At 47.4% G+C, this 18797-nt stretch overlaps 1 protein-coding gene across 1 annotated transcript in view; it reads right to left on the reverse strand.

The window, feature by feature from the left end:
* LOC311189576 (sucrase-isomaltase, intestinal-like) overlaps positions 1 to 18797 on the reverse strand; it is a gene marked incomplete at both ends in the record, with an annotated part of 61658 nt that overhangs the window by 41539 nt on the left and 1322 nt on the right. Inside the window, 6 exons of the mRNA XM_084261257.1 lie at positions 3081 to 3193; positions 4296 to 4392; positions 5095 to 5263; positions 15160 to 15305; positions 15401 to 15503; positions 15969 to 16203. Of these exons, the coding sequence (XP_084117383.1) occupies positions 3081 to 3193; positions 4296 to 4392; positions 5095 to 5263; positions 15160 to 15305; positions 15401 to 15503; positions 15969 to 16203 (863 nt within the window). The remainder of the gene's footprint in view (positions 1 to 3080; positions 3194 to 4295; positions 4393 to 5094; positions 5264 to 15159; positions 15306 to 15400; positions 15504 to 15968; positions 16204 to 18797) is intronic.

An 18797-nucleotide genomic window follows, 5' to 3' on the forward strand; every position in this document is an offset into this window, starting at 1 on the left:
TGTGCTCCAGAGACTCAGTAAAGAGCTTCATTACAAAGGTGTTCTAACTCACTAGTTTGGAGGGAACTGCATAAAAGCACCGAAAGCTGGGTTCCTAAATCTTTCACAGAAACAAGCACAGTGGGGCCAGGTGTTTGTCCAGGTCATGAAGTGGCATTGAAGGCTGATGTTTGAGAAAGGTGTGGAACACTTTGGTATCGACACAGCTCCCTTGCTTTCAGTGGCCATGCACCGCGCTAGCACCCGGACACCCTGCTACACCACTGGGGCCACCCCAGAAAGGATGCCATGGGTGGTCCCTGCAAATAGCCCTGTGCTGTAAGGGCTTGTGCAGGTGGGAGTTGGGTGCTACTCTCCGCAGGAGCTTGTTGGAACAGGGCTGCTTGGCCCCACCAGGTTAGCCTACAGGCCAAAACACCACGTCCCAGAGGAGACCCATGCAAACAGCCCAGAGAGCTGAGTGATGCTGCTGAGCGGTGCCTTGCAGACATCAGTCACTCTGTGCTTTTCTACCCTCTCCTTCCCTGGGGCATGACAATGTCCGTGCAGGAGAGTCCCCTCAGTGTGACAGAAAACACAATTGAAAAATAAAGTCTTTTCTGTCTCCTTCACCTTCCCACATCTCTTGTACACAAAAGCCAAACCATTACCCTAGAGACTAATAATATGGTAATTGTAACATTTGCAATCCAGGAATTTCAGGATGTTTACCGAAGAAGTTATTATTTCACTGTGAAATTGCTACCGTGCATTCTTTAAGATTCCCTAGAGAGCTGAGTGCAAGCTCCAAGAATACAGAACAGGGGATTTTTTTGTCCTGGCATGTGACCTGTCTAGTTAGGAGACACCCACCAGCTCCCCTTTACCTTGTTTTCTTTGCTCCAGCTCCATTTCCAGAGAGGCAGGGGTGGAAAGGGAGCTGCCAGTACCCATCAGCTGGGGAGTGAGAACTCTCTCATTTTATTTTCAGCTGCTGGCCACCTGCTAAGCCACAGAAATGCTGCCTTCAAACACCAGCAAAAGACTTTGAAAAGAAATGGGGATGGCTCTAATCTCTACTTCGCTGCCGCCGTGAATCCCCTGATACGGGTGCTTTCATCACGGGGATCACAGCTGTGGCTATCAGGGGAGTCGTTCTACTTTCTCTCTGTGTTTTTTTGTTTGGTTGGTTTGTTTGATTGCCAATGTGGAAGTTCAAAACCCATTTTACTGATTGGTCTGTGGCATCGGGTTCAGAGGTGGCTGGTGGGGAGGATGTGCGGAAGGAGCTGGAATCCTCTCCAGCAACAGAGCACTCGCTCCCACCCTGGGACCTCCCACCTCTCTGGGAAAGAACCACTTGAAACTTTGCTTGGAATAGGAAGGTCTAGCAGAGCCCACCACCCTGGGGAGACCTCAAGCCTTCCCAAAACATCAAGGCTGCTTCTGCTTTCCATTACATGAAACAGAAGGCAGCAATGCTTTCCTTCTGAGCTAAATCCTCTTTTCCCTTCAATCCAAACCATATTTCTGCTCCTCTTGCAGAGGCAAGCGGAGGACATGGAAGCTTTAAAAAGCCAGGAAAAACAAATTGTTTGCTGAAAACCAGAGCTCAGTCCCCTTGGTGGGGCAGCGGAGGTTGAGGCAGAACACATGCACACCTCATTGGGAGCTTTAGCTGCCCAGGTCTGGGTGAGCCTGCCTCAGGCTGCCTAGCATCTCAGCTTAGGGCTTAATACTCAGGGTGTGTATGCATGAATCCCCCTTCTCACAGTGACATACCACTTCTCAGCTTTGCTCCACACTGTTTAGGCTTGGTGCTGGTTTCTTTACACGCCAAGCTTGGTTCTGAGGCAATTTTCTGTGCTAGGGTCCAGCTAAGGCATCACCTGGCTTTTGGTGATCAGGAAAAACATGTTATGTGCTACCTTTTTCTGGGTGTCCCTCACTGGGTGAAAATTCCTTGTACACTCCCAAAACAGCCACATGTATGCATAAGTACTCTCAGTTCTTTGGAAAATATTGAGCTATTGGAAAGCAAGTCTCTATGAGACAGCAGTGAATGTTTTTGTCATGTCTATGCTCTCCAGTGCAGTTACATGGGGTTTCATGAGTAAAAAAACATGCTGACAGCTCCAAAATCAACAGGACTTTCCACTGGCAAAAACAGGCTTAAAGTTTTTAAAATTCATTCAACATTCCTGAAGTCCAGCAGATGAAAAGTTCTCAAACATTCCCAATGTGCCCTCACTACAAGACAGACACTGAGGTGCTGGAGCAGGCTCAGAGAAGGGCAGCAAAGCTGGTAAAGGGTTTGGAGCGCAAGTTTTATGAGGAGCAGCTGAAGGATATGGGGTTGTTTAGCCTGGACAAGAGGAGGCTGAGGGGAGACCTAACGCTCTCCACAACTACCTGAGAGTGTAGTGAGTTGGGGGTTGGTCTCTTCTCCCAAGTAGCTAGCAATAGGATGAGAGGAAATGGTCTCAAATTGCATCAGGGGAGGTTTAGATTGGATATTAAAAAAAATTTCTTCACTGAAAGAGTGGTCAGGCATTGGAACAGGCTGCCCAGAGTGCAGTCACCATCCCTGGAGGTATTCAAAAACCACATAGACATGGCACTCCAGGACATGGTTTAGTTGACATGATGGTATTGGACTGATGGTTAGACTTGATGATTTGAAAAGTCTTTTCCAACTGTAAAGATTCTATGATTCTGTGATTCTGGCTTGTTTTTTCCATCCACAATGTCAATACACAGTGATGGTCATGTAGCGAAGATTGTAAAACTATCATGGCCCAGAGAAGAATAAGCTTGGACAAATTTCTCTCTAATCATCATGTCCCTTTAATGCACTCCTGCTCTCAACACTGAAATGCTGCAGGAAAGGCTGGAGACATACGTTGAACGCCCAGCCAGTCTGCTACACTCAGAGCGTTTGCAGATGCAACACACCAGGCTGCCCGTGGATGTGAAGCTGCAGCTTTGTATGAACAGATGAGGACGAAGCCTTGGCTGCACTACCTGCTGGTCCTATCAGATACTAGCAGGAGTTTGTTACAAGGTACTGCCCCGTGTGCCATACCCACTTTTCTACTTACCTCTGTGTATTGCTGAATCACATTTTCGGGAGTTGGGCCAAGGAAGACATAGAAGTCAAGGATCCCTCCAATAGTGCGGAAAGTCAGGGATGGGTTTGGACTCAGAGTAACGTCTGGAAGGGAAAAAAAACAGCTTCTCAGTACAAACTGGCTCTGTACTATGTGCAGGAATGGTTCAAAGCTGCATCAGGGGCGGTTCAGACTTGACACTAGGAAACATATGTTTACCAAGAGGGTGGTCAAACACTGGAACAGGCTTCCTAGGGAGGTGGTCAATGTCCCAAGCCTGTCAGTGTTTAAGAGGCATTTGGATGTCTTACTAACAGGCTTTAACTTTTGGTCAGCCCTGAATGTGTCAGGCAGTTGGACTAGATGACAGTAGCCCTCATCCAACTATCCTATCCTATCCTATCCTATCCTATCCTATCCTATCCTATCCTATCCTATCCTATCCTATCCTACATTCATGCATGCTGGGATCTTCTGTGCATGAATGTATCCCCAAGCAGATGTGGCTACACATTCAAGTCACTACCCAACACCTTGCAGGATCAGGTGAGCAAACAGGACCCCCATGTAGGTTTGCAGCTGCCCAGTGCTTCAGCGCTCTCAGCTTTCAGCTTGGCATTACGCAGCAGCAAATCACAGAAACCCACAGAGAGCAGATCGCACAGATCCGTTTGTCTCAGCTTCATTTACGTGAAAAGGAACCACAAGCCTGTGTTTAGGGTTCCTCTGTGCTATTTTAATCTTCTTACTGGAAGTTACTGCCTGCCAGAGGAAACTGATTTTATAGACTGAGTGAAGATTCCCCTTTTCTGAAATTATACCACTGGATTAATACCGTAGGGTGACCATGGCAACGCACACAACTATTCTGCGCAGGCAGAATATAGGACTAACCTAAATTGATTTGATTCAGTTATGCCAATCCCAGAGGAAATTTCTTCCGCCTTCTCTTTTCCCAATACGTGCATCTATTTTCCAAAAAAGCTTAATTGTATCATTTCCCTGGAAATACTTTACCTTGTTAAACAGTCATTCTAATGAAATCCCTTTGCAATCTTTATAGTAATTCCTGAAGCCTCAGTTATGGAAGAGTCACTCCTATTTGTACCACCACATTGAAGAGCAATCAGGAAAACATGTTTTTACATTTCCTAATTACCATCTTTCTGTGTGAAGCCCATGTAGGGTACCTGTGTATCGTTTTACCTTGTGCATTGGAGTTCAGAAGAAGAACACCGTGGGCATTGGAGTCATCTTCTACACACATATAGAAAGGGTGAACTCCGTAGAGGTTGGCAAATGACTGAAACATAAACAGCACATTAGTTTGGCTTCACTTTGCTATTTTTTTCCACCATTTTTGTCAGCTAGGTACAGATGCAAAGACAAGGACATAAATTCATTCATAGGTAGAGACTTGTTGTGAAAGGTTGGAGACTTTTTTTCATCTGAACTGATGTGAAGTTAAATTGATAGAAAAGAATGATCTTTTTCTGCCTCAGCACAGTGCTTTTCATAGGCCTCTCTTAGTTAAACCCTCCATATTCTGCCAAACCCTTCAAAATGGCATGGGTAAGAAATACTTTGCTAGTTAAAATAGACTCATCAACCACTGACTCCAGTTTAACCAAACATCTAGTGAGTCCTGCTGAGGTCCAGCTTGTTTGAATGAACAAGATTTGATCCAGCATGAAATTAAATGCTTTCCTGAACCAGGATCTTGGCACAAAAAAAAAAAAAAAAAAAATTACTTCTTTTCTGAAAAGCAACTGCGCTGTGAGAAAGCTTCTGATGAAAGGTTTCAAAGTCCCTTCCAAATGAGTCATGGTTTTGTCATTCAATTAAAAATTATGACACCTGCAAAGCCTGTGACCTCCTGTGTTTGCCATGGATATGCACTAGCAGCATTACCATACAGAGAGAGGTAGGCCCTCAGCAAAACTGTACCTCACCATCTCCATCTGGTGATAGAAGTGAGGACAAAGTGTTGCATGAAGGGAATTACCGTTGGTGACTGATCCCTGCTGAACATGCCATAGGTAACAAAGTCCATGCTGTGTTTGAAGGACGGGTGCTCATGTTCACCAAACCCATACACTGAAGTGGATGGCACGGCAGTTGTGATCTGAAGATACTGGTTGGAGAAAAACAGGTCAACCAAGGGACTGTCCCACCTGTAACAAATAGAGACATGAGGAGTTTGACTCTCTTTGGTATTCATAATTTTGGGTTCATGTGTGGTTATTTATACTTCTTCTGTATTTTGGATAGTGACAATATTTTTAAAAATGACATTCTCTGCATACCCCTAATGTGCTTAGCCCAACACATATTAAATTCGCCTTGCAATGGCTGTTGATATCTCATCTGCTTACACAATAAAATGCATCAGTATGATTTTGAAAAGAACAACTAAAATAACAGAAGACACTATCTATAATCCTATTACCAAAATAAGTGCTTGCTTGTGCTATTTCTATGACAACCAACAGGGCAGGCTAAAAATTGTTATTACGCAGTGGGGTTTGGAACAACAGACATTTAGTTATCAGTTTTCACTTCTTTATGTTTTGCTGGATCAGGATCCAAACACTCTTTGTTACCCCTGACTTTAGGCAGGTGCCTAAAGCAGAGGGGCAGCTTCCTCCCGACTGCTTGAATGAGATGTTTTTATTGTGATTACTCTCTCCTGCTTCTCTCACCAGCTTAATGCCTTTATTTCCATTGAATCATCCGTGGACACAGGCTCACATTTTAATTAGGTGTTACATTCTGTTTCCTATCTCTAGTGCTATAATGAGCTGCAAGCTAGATGGGGGAGAACATAGTCAAGCTGTGGAGAAGTGTTTTGTTAATGGTACTGTGTATGTCATGAGTACCACATTTAGATAGCACCCTCTCGAGCCTTGTTTAACCATGAATTTGTTACAGCTAATTAAAATAAATGAGCCAAAGCCATAGAGCGTAGAAGTGGCATAACTCTCCTTTTAATGGTCTTTTGTCAATGATTTTGACAACATTAAATGGCTGATCAAATTGACCGGTAAATCAGAGAAGTGGAAGATGGATTGTGTCAGCGGGGAACAGCAGTATCCCTGGGAAGGGAGCGCTCCCCGGTGAGCCCCAGCTGCCACCCTGCCACTGGCACCCTGCCTGGAGACAAATTCCTGCTGCTGGGAGCACTGGGAGGGCACCCTGCTCCCACCATACCAGCCTCCGACATCTCGCCCTCTCCCCAGGAGGAATCAAGGACAGACACCCACAGGGATGCCCAGAGGTGGATCCAAGGCACCCGCCTGCCTCTCCTTGCAACAAACAGGCACAGTCTATCCCTAAAGTGTTCTAGACAAGTTCTACGTCAAGAACACGTACTTGAAGGGTCTACATGGGGGTTTCTTAAGGTCTGTTTGGCCTCTCTCACAACCAGGAAAAGTAAGAATTTGTATTTAAGTCTTGATTTGGTTATTTGCCAGCAGCAACCCTCCCTTCCTTCCATCATCTCCTCCACCTACACGCAATACTAAGTAAGGTTATTTTCTTATAGGGAGGTTAATGCACACAAAATATCCCTGAGAATCAGATCCAGCCCTTGGCAAGCAGAGGCCTTTCTGCAAGAGGCTGATGCTGTGTCGGAATGGGGATGGGCTCTGGAGCTATATTCCTGTCCAAAGCAGCGCTGTCTCATAGCTCTGCTCTGTGTCAGGGCAGGCACAGTCATTGCTCCGAGCAGACCATGGGGTTATGCAAAAAGCAAAGGATGCTGGAGGGGAAATGCTTTGGGAAGAGCTTAAGTATCTGTCCTAACTCATTGAGCACTCGCCATGATGCCTGTTCAGAGGACATGAGGCTCTGCATGTTTGTGGTACCCACATTACAGCACTGACATTTCCCATCATGAGAGCAATTAGTGTTACCATGGCATTAAAAGTGCTCCTTCCGCTCAGCAAGTCCTCTCCTTGCCCAGAAGGGTCACCAGGGTGGGGAAAACCACAACCTTGGGAACAACCCTTCTGCCCCACCACATCTTCAAACGGCATGGAGAAACTATTCCATACCGCACACATTCCCTCAGGCCACTGTCACGCACTCGACTTCCACATGGCATCACCAAAACAGTGCCCTGCTCCACACCAACCCCAATTTGCTTGGCTCCCCAAGGGCTGCCACTCCCAGCAGCCCAGCTCCCCATGCTGGGCCGCCAGCCGCCACACTCCATCAGCCTTGTCTTTCGTTAGACCTCTGCTTGCCAGAACGGCCTTATGCTAAATATAGCATTAACTCTGACATACAAAGACTGGCAATGACTGTCTCTTTTTTTCCCTTCTCCATCTGAAGGAAAGCATAGACAGATTTTCCCAGGGCACCCCTCTCTGTCTCTGCTCCCAAGTGTCTGCCCTTGTCCTCCGCAGCGCGCTGCGATAAGATGCTGTGTTACTTCATGCGTTCGCTTGTGTTGTGTTAGCAAAGAGCGACCATTTAAATGTAAAAGTTATGTCTGTCATTCCTTAAGCGTTTGGAGGCAAGAAAAGAAATGTGCTCTGTTTCTTCCACCTCCCCTCCTGCTGGTTTGAAGCTGGTAGAAGGAACAAAGCAGGAGGGAGCATAAAATGATACCGTGTGTGCAGGAATTCGCGTGGTCCTCCTCTGACAGCCCTATAAACTGTAACAGTGCTGTGATGGACAACAGAAGGGACTGAAAAATCTTAAATAAAGAAACATAAATAACCTAAAAATTCAGCTGAGCAGTCGTTTGCTGTGAAAAATTCAACCCCTGCCAGGAGTCAGACCAGGAAAAGCTTACAGAGATAAGAACCCTTTTCTTTGCACAGGGTTTACTGCTGAAAGTCCTGTCCCTTTAGTATCTCTGTGGTGGGAACACTCCTGCCCACGGAAACACAAACTGGGCTCCCCACACATCTGCCTGGCCCATCCCCTTCTGACATTTGCCTGCTGCCTGTCCTGCTGCTCTGATGGACAAAAGCTAGTGTTTTCTTCCAAACTCTGTGCAAACTCCAAGAGCAAACTCAAGAGCAAACCTGTCTATCTTTTTAAACCTTGCATCAAAGAGGGAAAAAAAAATACTCAGGATTGAAAAGGTCTACGTGAAAATTAACATTTCTGGTAGCAAGTGAACCCATCTCACGTCCAGCAGTCCACCCTCAGGCCACCAGGACGAAACATAACTGCAGCAGACCAAGGAAATAGTATTAAAGGAAGGTAGGTAGGCAGATAGATAAAACCCTGTTCATGGCAAAGGTGTAGTTTATGACTAACATTGTCAGAATGTTTGAGGGCAATGACTAAAAGCAATATAAAATGGTTTCCAGAAGTGCAATCATCAGTCCTTTGTAATACAGACTGGACATGATGATTTACCTGGCTGAATGACTTCAGTCTAGAGTTTATTGGAGACCAATAATGGCAGCACATGCGATGGCTCAGAGCACGGACTCTAGCTGGCCATGAGCAAGCAGCTGGTGGCACTCACTGAGAGGTCTTATAAAACCTCCAGATTTAGGACAGGTGGGACATGCAAACAATGCACCATGCATACTGCATTATTGGGACATTTAAAGACCATTTTAAGTCGGGAGAAGGTTGGGGGTATTTTTCCTTCCTGTTGCAATGAATTCAAGAGAAATGAGCGTGAAGATGCGAACACCTGTCCCACTCAGGCGCTTGGAGAAAATGTCCTCTCTAACATCTGTTTTTCTTGGCCTCCAGACACTTTGGAAACCGCGGCCTCGTGAAAGGGAATACACCGTTTATATCACCTGGGTGCCAGTTCAGGTGGAAACTTCACACGTCTGTCAGAAAAGCGGGTCTGAGCCTCCTTGCAGAGCTCAGGGATACCGTTTCAGAAGGCAAAATCACTGCACACACCTGCTGTCTATACAGCAGGGACTGAGGAATACAGGCCCTGTTTTTGGCAGAACCTCCAAAGTGCTTGACTCCTGATTCACCCCACTTGAGCTGCGGTGGACCATCAGCTTAAGAGCCTGGGTCTCTGTGATTTTCAGATTTTGTGATTATTTTTTTTTTAGATTGCTGAAAAAGGTCTCTTTCTGTCTCACGACAGCCACATCCCTTACGAGCTCTAAGACTTGGGGCACCACTGGACTGCAGAAGGCACACCAAGAATGAATTTTTCACATGCTTATCCTACCTTTAAGGGAATTTATCAAATAGGTAGAGAAAGAGCGCAAGTATCCAACAGAATTCCCACAAATGTGACATTTCAAAGAGAAGAACTGCAGTTATTTACAAGGTTCTGCTCTACTTCTACTAAGCTCAATTGCCACGGTATCTGGGTATCCCCTATAAGTGGCTGGATATATAATACTTCATTTTGGTTCTGAAAAACACTTGGCTAAGTGATACACTTACAATACTTCTCGCCTACGTAACATAAATCTTAATGATTAGAAGATGAAAATAATGGGTCTTACAAACCAGGAGCAAACCCAGGCTACCACGATGCACACAATTTGCTCCCGTTGCTTTCAGCAAAATTGCAGTTTAAGACAATAGCATTATAAATCATTCTAATAGCCTTGCCTATGTAAAAACCTCTTCATGGTAAGTGGTGTCTGTGCTTACTACCATGATCAATACAGAAAAGGCAGCTGAACTCTGCAGCAGCCTTTTTGGGAATTAGAGAAAATCTTGATTAGATTTGTGTTATTTGTGCCGTGTCTTCCCAAGTGCGATAGCAAACGAGGTATTCCAAACTCTTAATAGAGAGAAAAGAGCACTTATCTGGCTTGGGAAAAAACGTTCTGCCTTCCATTATTCGTATTACATCATGAAGGAAAAGTCACTTGGAGAACGGATATTAAAGTGGAGAATCAAATCAATAGTCCATCCTTCTGCAGCCTGTCTCCAGCAATGGCCCAGGCCAGATATCACAGAGGAAGGCATAAGATGTCACTCAGAGCCTGTCTTGCAATAATCTGCTTATGGAGGAAGTTTCTGGCTGTTTTCATAGCATTAGCTTATGTTTTGAGACAAGGAGACAAAAATAGTTGGGTTTTTTGTGGGTTTTTTGGTGTGTGTTTTTTTTTTTTAATAGAGATGATTTTTTTATTATGCGTGAATGTGCATCCTGCCAAGCCTACCGTGTCAGTACTGCCCCGGGGCAACGAGTCCCACAGAGTAATCGCAGGGCTGCAAAATGAGGATGTCTTTGTTATTTATCGCTGCCTTAAAGCAAACAGTTCCCGGCCTTTTACTCTGTTCTTTAGGAAAGCTATGCTTTCTTGAAGGCTTCACACTCACACTTGATGAGCAATACTCCAGTGGTTGCTGCTGTTAATGGCAGCAGGAGGGGAAAGGAGAGTAGTCTTCAGCCTGAGAGCCCACACCACTAAATAACACAGGGGGTCTTTCTCCCTCACCTGCCTTATTACAACCCAATATTTTCTCTCCTTTTTATTATTACTCTGGAACTCTGGCCAAAAATGGGCCAGTTTCCTAGTAGAGCTGCAAGACCAGCTTAGATTAGGAGGAGTGAGTTTTAGAGCCGATTACAAATTCTGTGACAAAACACGTTGCCACCCATCCCGCCGATTTGCCAAAACAGCTGTTTTCCAAACATCATGGGAGCAGGGAGAGGCTCCCCACAGCCATCATTGCCCCACGAGGCTGATAGTTTGAGATGTTCACCTCTGGGGTGGGAAGCCCAGGTCCCTGTCCCCCCAGGTTCAGATCTATGACCTAGAGCCTTAAATCAGCTGCAGGTTTGGGTTACGTCCCAGCAAAAAGAGAAAACACCTGACATCAGTGTGGGAGCAGGGGTCCTGCCAGGCCCCAGTCCCATCTGGCTTCCTCACCACCTCACCAGCAAACGCATGGAGGTGGCACCTCCTCACCCCTATGGCTTTGGAGAGCTGCTGGCAGACAGAAGGACCTTCCCTGGCCACCAGTGAAACAGCAGGAGTGTAGCAGAGGGTGAAGAGGGGCAGAAGCAGGAAGGACTGGATGGGATAGAGAAAATGACAGCAATGTAGGGGAAGGGGAGAGGTGAGAGGGAGGAAGCAGAGAGACACTGTGGGGAGGAGAAAGGGAGGCAGCCAAAGAGGTCCTGGTCCTGGAGCCCCCAGCAGCTCCATCTTTTCCCTGCACGACCCTGTCTAATTTTCGCCCCATGCAGGCAAAGCAGCGGCTGTCACCTGATTACCTTGGAGCAAGCTGAAAATGTAGCGGCACTCGGCCTTTTATTCTTGCTTCTGGCTCCGCATGAGGTTTGCAATCAGCTGTTAATGGCTCTCCCCTCACATAATTCATTCCTCTCCCCTGTTACTGTGATTACACGGAGCCCCCAAGCTTGTCCTGCCCTCCTCGGAGCCCTGCTTTGGTAGCTCAGGTACAGCAAAGGCTCTTTGTGCTCAACCAGGAGGAGAAACACCCGTAAAGCGTATTCAGGAATATCTCAAAGTCCCCGCCGCCTCTCCCCTGCCACGTTCCCAACAGGGTATTAAATCACTCCTCAGGGAGGAGGAGGCTCCGTGCCCACGAGCAGTGGAGCTGGGACAGGGTTTTCTATCAAGGAGACAGACAGGGAGCCAGCCTGCTGTCAGCTTCCCAGGCGCTGCAAAGCCTGTGGCGCACAGACACCGGCGGCGGGACAGACCGCGCCACGGAAAGGAGGGGAGAGAGGGACAAGCGTGGATTTCCAAAGAACAACCTAAACCTGCACCACATCTCTGCTCAGGGTGGGCTGCTCCCTCCCCACGTGGGCTGGCTTCACCCTGCCAGAGCACACAGGGCATCAGGAGGGATTTCAGGCTCTTTTTTTGTGGGGGTGGTGGTGGTAGTGGGTCATCCAGCAGCGTGAAGGATAAGAAGCATCAGGCCAAACTGATTTCTGAGTATTTGGGATTGATTTACGATGGGAAAGCCTTCCTCAGAGATATTAGAAATGCCCAGCGGAGTACCCAGACCTGCTTTGGTACAGATACTGGTGGTTATCCACTGGCACCCGGGGAGTGCAACTGCAGCACCTGTCAAAGAGGTTTTATTTGCCTGCATCAGCCGCACGGAGCAATATCTGTATCTGTATCTGTATCTGTATCTGTATGCAGATTAATGATTGATCCAGCTGTTTGTTGAGACAGAAGGCCACAGCCATTCACATTTTGAAAGAGGAGGCTGAGGTCCCTCCAGGTGCTATGTGCTTGCCTGGTTCTCAGGGGCCTTTGCCCACGCAGCCTGCCCCAACCTGGCACAGCCACGGAGGCCACCAGCTGTGCAGCTCTGCGCCTGGCCTCCACAGCACCCTGCGTGCCTTGGAGAGCAGCAGCTCCCACCTCTGGAGGGAGCCCAAAGGAAAAGATTTGGGGTTTAGCACCTTCTCTGCAGGCTGCACCCTGGACAGGGATGGGGGCAAGCCCACAGTGAAAATGCCCTGGAGCAGTTTCTGCTGAGCCCTTGCTGCAGTCAGGGAGTACAGTCAGACCCACCTCCCATGCAAACAAGCCTGCCTTTGGGCAGGTTGAACTAACATGGAAATCTACTTAACGTGCCAGATGCCACCAGAGCTCCCCCAGACCCTGCCAGCCGGTGCAGTCACTGGTGGGGATGCTCCTCTAACTTCACTTGCTCAGGGTTCATCCTCCCCAGTCAAGAAAATGCAGCTGCCCATGGCTTATAGGCCAGGATATGTCACCAGCTTTACTCTCTCGAAAGATTTCCATCTGCACAGCTCTTGTGGTGGCTACGGAGGTTGCAAATCCCTCTGAGCCAGGCTGTGGAGGTATCCCTGAGCATCGGCATTCACTCACTCTGCCAGGATGGACAGGCAGGCAAATGAAAGGGAAGCATTTTTGCTCCTCACACAGGGCACTGAACTCCAAATATGATTCAGCTGAGAGAGGACTGGCTCCCTGCCGGGATGTGATCCATCAGTCTGTAAGTACCGGCTGTGCCATTTCACATGAAACAAAAATTCCTGGGAACATATAATTTCCCTTTCTATATGCAAAATCCTGTGCCTCTGCTGATGAGAATCTTTTTGTAGCAGCCCCAGCATTGTGTGCAGGATAAAAACCTATTAAATGTGCATTACATTCACCCACAATTTCCTCTTTTTGGGGTCACCTGGGTGTCAGGAGAACTCCTTTACGTGCCCGGAGGCAATGTATGCTTTTCCAGCCACGGTGATGCTCGATAGCAGAGTATCACTGCTGAACGCCGTGAGGATGCTACTAACCAAGACTGCCCTCTACCTCCCTGGGCTCTGCAGAACACCACTGCTGCACCCTCGCCTGCGTTGCTGCTGTTGAGCACGGATTTTGGGGGACAAAGGGTGCCCCATGGATAGGGTTAATGAGAAGGCTTCCCCAGGCCACTAATGTGTCCTCCTGCAAACCTGCTTGGCAGGGACCCGCTTGTGCTCCTCTGTCCCTTGATGAAGTTGTGCATCAAACCCTGCACCTGCTTCATGGCAGGTCCCTCTCTTCCCTTAACTGAGACACCCCAAATGTGAGGATGCCCTGACTTAACTGAGGCTAAACCCTTGGGGTTTAGGTGAAACTGAGGAGGGCTGAATGTGAACGGGCCATGAGCTAGCCGCTCGCCGCATCTCGTTATGCATTCACCTCTTCCATCACTCTTCCAATTAACGAGCCTTTACAAAAAATCTCTCATTACAAAGAGAAGAAAATTGGACCTTTCACATCAGCCCACCTGTCTCACAAAGTTGTTAAGTCTAACGAGGAATTGAATGACTTTTGTTATCGGAGTAACGCGCAACACGCTCGCGCGCCAGGGCCTGCGGAGAGGAAGGAGCCTTCACAGAACTGGCTGTGGCGTGTCTGAAAAGAGATGCCACGAGGCTGTAATTCGAAAGGACAGGCAGCTAATTAAAACCCCGGCGCGGCGGTTCCAGCGGCAGACTCAAACCCTTCTAGAAGCTGTGTTGTCTTACTGCATCACAAGTGCTAAGCTGTCCTTACACTGCTCGCAAAGATGATGCTTGTATTTGGAATCTGTTCCACTAAGAGTTTTCTTGGGAAGGGGGGAAATTGAAGTGCAAGACAGAGCTGGTGCTGAGGACCCAGTGGCCGTGCCACACGTGTCTGGGCTTGCTCTGAGGCAGCCCATTAGTAGCTGGAGTACACGGCATGTGCTTCCAGAGCACACCTCCCAGCAAGGTCACATGGAAAGGACCTAATCCATGCTCCTTGGGACCACTGCGAGGTCAGCCAATGCACAAGATGTAGGCATAAACTGGAGATTCAAGTCAAAAAGTGCTACTGCTCTGATCTGATCCAGACATAACCACAGCCTGATGCAAACAATACCCATATTTCTACCTTCTGTGCATCTCCTTCACCTGTCTGAGCCAATGGTGATAACCCAGAGTGGTCTGTAACACTGCCATTTGTGACCACAGCCAGCCAGGGACTGCTGTTAACCCCATGCTGTAGCTTCCCTGAAGGCAGCTGGCAGGACCACACGTTGACTGGGATGCACAGAGCTGATCCTTCCAAAAAAACTCTCTTGCCAAACAGCATTGCACACAGTAGAGACATGCTGGTGGAAGCCAACAAAACAGGACATTGTGACACTTGGTGACAGTTGCTGGCAAGGGATGCTTTTCCTTAAGTTAAACTCACAGTACCAGCCTGAGAATACAACTGGTATTTTTGCAGAGTGACAAGCCAGACCCACAGGTGCCCTTCACTGAAATCAGTGATGGTTAGAGGCTTATGGAGCCTGTGGTTTTGAGCTCTAGTTTCCTAGACTTACATCTTGGAGAGCATCATGAGATCTGGTGCTCAACTTCTGACACATTAAACCACTCAAGTTTCAGAAAACATAGTTCTGTGCTTCCATGGGTTGAGCCTATCAGCATCCCAAGTTGTGAAATTGTAGCCTCAGAAGTAATTTGGCTTGCTGAACAGCCTTTCCTATGCGCACGTATATAATAATCTGTTATACAGGCACATGCTTCTGCTGATAACAAGTGTTTTCTGGGAACCAGGCATAAAACCAAGCGATAGGGTGCAAGGAAACATTGCTTGCCCTGTCACATCTAATTTCTGTGGAAAACAATGTTAGTACTCACAGCACAGTGCCAGTGCTTTTCCTCTTGATCCTGAAGTGTGAGGAGTCTTCGGCGAACTCCACATCGTAGCTGGCCTCATCGGCGGTAACCCCCGGGGAGTCAATCTTCAGTGGCACCTCAAACCGCTGTTTGTTGGGGTCATAGAGCTAAAGCAAGGCAAGGAGGAGGTAGGTTAGTTTGTTCATTAGCATCTTTCCTTTGGTTAAATAATTTCATGCCCCACACCTTCTGAGATACTCACCCTGAACCGAAGCCTGTCCTTTGTCTGGAACTCCACTTCCAGGACGACTGGGGAAATGTCATTTCCAAAGAGGGACAAGGTCTGGCGCTTGTTCAGTGTTACCCTGTGGCAGAAACATGCTGCTGCCCACCACCACCACTGTCACCATCACCATATCTGTCTGCAAGCACCCTGGTGCAGCCGGGGAGCTTGACTTAGACATTCTACCTGAGGTCTTTAAAACAATCACTGAGTTATGGAGAGAAACAATCTCTGAAGTCAGCTTAGGCTCCTCTTGCCACTAATGGATGAAATAGGTGCTCCCAAAGCAAGGAGACCTCATGGTCTCCTAAGACACAGCTTCTGTGGCTGGGAGGAACCACTGGTTTCCTCATCAGTGGCACTGTGCAAGCACAGAACCCCAGCTATGTGTGGCTTTTACACAGGGACATACATCCTTTGCCCGCCTCATCGCAAGCTGAGCACGCAGGAGTGAAGCAGCTTGGGCAAAGGTCTCCTTCAAGCTGCCCCTGCGGCAGCAGCAGAGGTCGCAGACCGCAGCACCCAGGGCACCGCCATGCAGGCTTACCTCCAGCCTTTGGTTGTCTCCTCAGAGCTCCCGCCCACCGAGTAGCCGTAGGGACTGTCCTCAGTGAAGAAGCACCAGGGAGCGTTGGGCACATCGGTGGCACACCAGGTGCAGCCCCGCGCCTCGCAGACCTCCTGGGAAGCACCGGGCTGGGGGTGGCAGTCAATGCGCTTCTGCACTGCCACAGCCCCGGCACACTGGTCAGCCTGGTCAGTGCCGAGGCACCCACCGAGGGCTGGGCCCAGAGAAACAACAGTCAGAGTCATAGAAAACCAAGTTGTTTGTTGAGGTTTTTTTTTTTTAAAGCAATACAACCTTAGAATCTCAGAATCCCAGACTGGTTTGGGTTGGAAGGGACCTCAAAGCCCATCTCGTTCCAATCCACCGCCATGGGCAGGGACACCCTCCACTAGACCAGGCTGCCCAAAGGCCCATCCAACCTTCTTAATTTTTTCTTTTTTTCTTTTTTTTGGGGGGTGTCTCCTTCCCATTTGGGGGCTTATACCCATGTTTCTTTTGACAAAGCTGACAGCTGAGCAACACGCCTGCTCGGGATGGAGACAAGAGCAACCAGTTTCTTTTATAAGCTAAAGCAGCCAGTCTGAACCGTTCAGTGCTCAGAGCTGCTGGCGCCCAGCTGAAGCACGGCTTGCTCTGAGGTAATCACAGAAAGCTAAACAGCAGGCTAACAAAGCTGCAGGTGAGGTATGAGAGTTCAGGAGGTGTTCCTCAGTAAGGACTACAGCTGTTACAGATATTGAAACATTACGTTTTCTGTATGCTTGTTCTCTCTTGTGTAATACAGAGGATCATATATATACATATATAAAATGCATGCAATTGGCATGCACCTGTGTGATATATATAAATATAAAAATACTGTATATGCATATAAAAATATGCCTACATGTACATATAATCACATAAGGCTTCTTTTATACATTACACGAATATCACACATATGTAGTAGCATGCTAGTAGCCCATATTAAGGCAGCTATGGTTATGAGCAAAGGCAAAGCACCAGCAGTAAAAATGAAGAGGCACAAATTAGTCATTTGCAGAACCATCCTGCCAAAAACTAAATCTTCCTTTCTGCAGCATCAGGTCGAGCCCCATGGTTTCCTGGCGCAGAGTGAGTGCTCTGAGAGCAGGGGGACTGTGAGACCGGCTCCCTGCTGTGCAGACAAAATGCTCCATTATCAAATATCCTTAAAGAGAGCCAGGCATACCACAGGCAGCAGACTTATTTCGAAGTTAACTTATGTCATTGCAGTGATATCTAAAAATGAAATCTACTTGGAAGGTAATTGCTCTTTTCAATAAACACACTAGTGCCTCTGCTTTAATTTTTAATTTTTTTTTTTTTTTTAATGGGGACTGTTGTGTGCCTGAAAGCATAAAAGGTGATTGCTGATGCAGTCTGGGCTTCTCCATATAAAGATTTTTACAAGCAGATGTGCACAAGCAATAATTATATATACTGGGAACAGTTACAGAATAAAACTGTAGGTTCAGTACAGAAAATGCCATCGCACTGTGATGCTGGAGTTCAGTTCCAAGTAGGGATGGGAACACAGAAAAGCAGGAGCTGAGTGCCATCTACATTTGTCTTTTGAGAAAACTCATACATCCTTTGATGTGGGAACATCTGACACTCAAGGCTGACCCTCCCGGGATGTGCAGCCGAGCACTCTCCTCCCTGCCACAACATCTCGTATGCCCCTTCCAGAGGCTGAAATTACCAGGAATAATCGGTGAAATCCTGTAACCCTTCCCCAGCTGCCAGGCAGGCAGGCTGGGCTTCCACCTGTGTTTCCTGGGGTGGGCAGCCATGCCCCACAGGACGGCTGCTTTCTGCCCGGCACTCACCCTCCTTGATCTGTCACGTAGAAGAGCCCCGAATTCTGATCCCCTTTTCCATCCAAAGCCTAACAAGAATGTGAACATGCCTCTGCAATCCCTAAACTGTTTTTTTCTTGGGAAGATACTGGGAAGGACTCATCAACAGACCAGAAGACTGGGCTAAAGAGGTAAAGCCTCACCACCTTGTACTGTGTCCTTGTTGCAGATGCGGGACAGATGGACAGGCTGCAGGTTCCACTGAAAGAAGTGCTGTGCCAGCACCACTATGTGCTGAACACCCCCATTTATCGAAGGAGACATGACACAATCTCAAAGGCTTCCCACAAGCCCTCTGAATCCGGTGGTCCTTAAACCTGTGCAACCCCAGAAGCTAAATAAATGCCATCCTGAGCACCACCGCTGCAGCGAAAGCGCGGCTTCTGCGTCCAGTAGCTTTGCCCTGCCATGCCTTGTGTGCTCAACACCTTGGCAGGTAAAGCACAAAATACGAGTAAACTTGTCACATTTCATTTAGGTTTTGGTTTTTTTTTTTTCCCATGGGAGTCAACATCAGCGCTTTCATTGCTGAAATCAAAGAATACAACGGAGCATATTATTAACTTGGCGTCATTTTGCGTAGCGTAAGTTTACGGAATTTTTCATCAACTCATTTGTATAGTAGAATACTTTTGCAACACTTCATTATATCCAGAAGGATATTGTGAGTGAAGAGGCTCCTTCTAGGAGAAAAAAATTGCCCTAGCAGGGGACTTAATTATTTAATTATTTCCTTTTTTCCACCCCACCAATGTGAAGCTTAAATTTTCCAGCAAATTTTGAAAACAAGTACTTGCAGGTATGAGCAGCTGCACGAGGCTGCAACCTTGTTCATCCCCTGTTCCTTGATTTACTTCCATTTCAGTATAAATGGGATACAAGTTAAGAGAAAACATGTCATTTTCCTTCCCCACTTTAAAGAAGAAGA

Source organism: Gallinula chloropus (genome assembly GCF_964237585.1).
Source record: "Gallinula chloropus genome assembly, chromosome: 1".
In the NCBI taxonomy this organism is placed as follows: Eukaryota; Metazoa; Chordata; class Aves; order Gruiformes; family Rallidae; genus Gallinula; species Gallinula chloropus.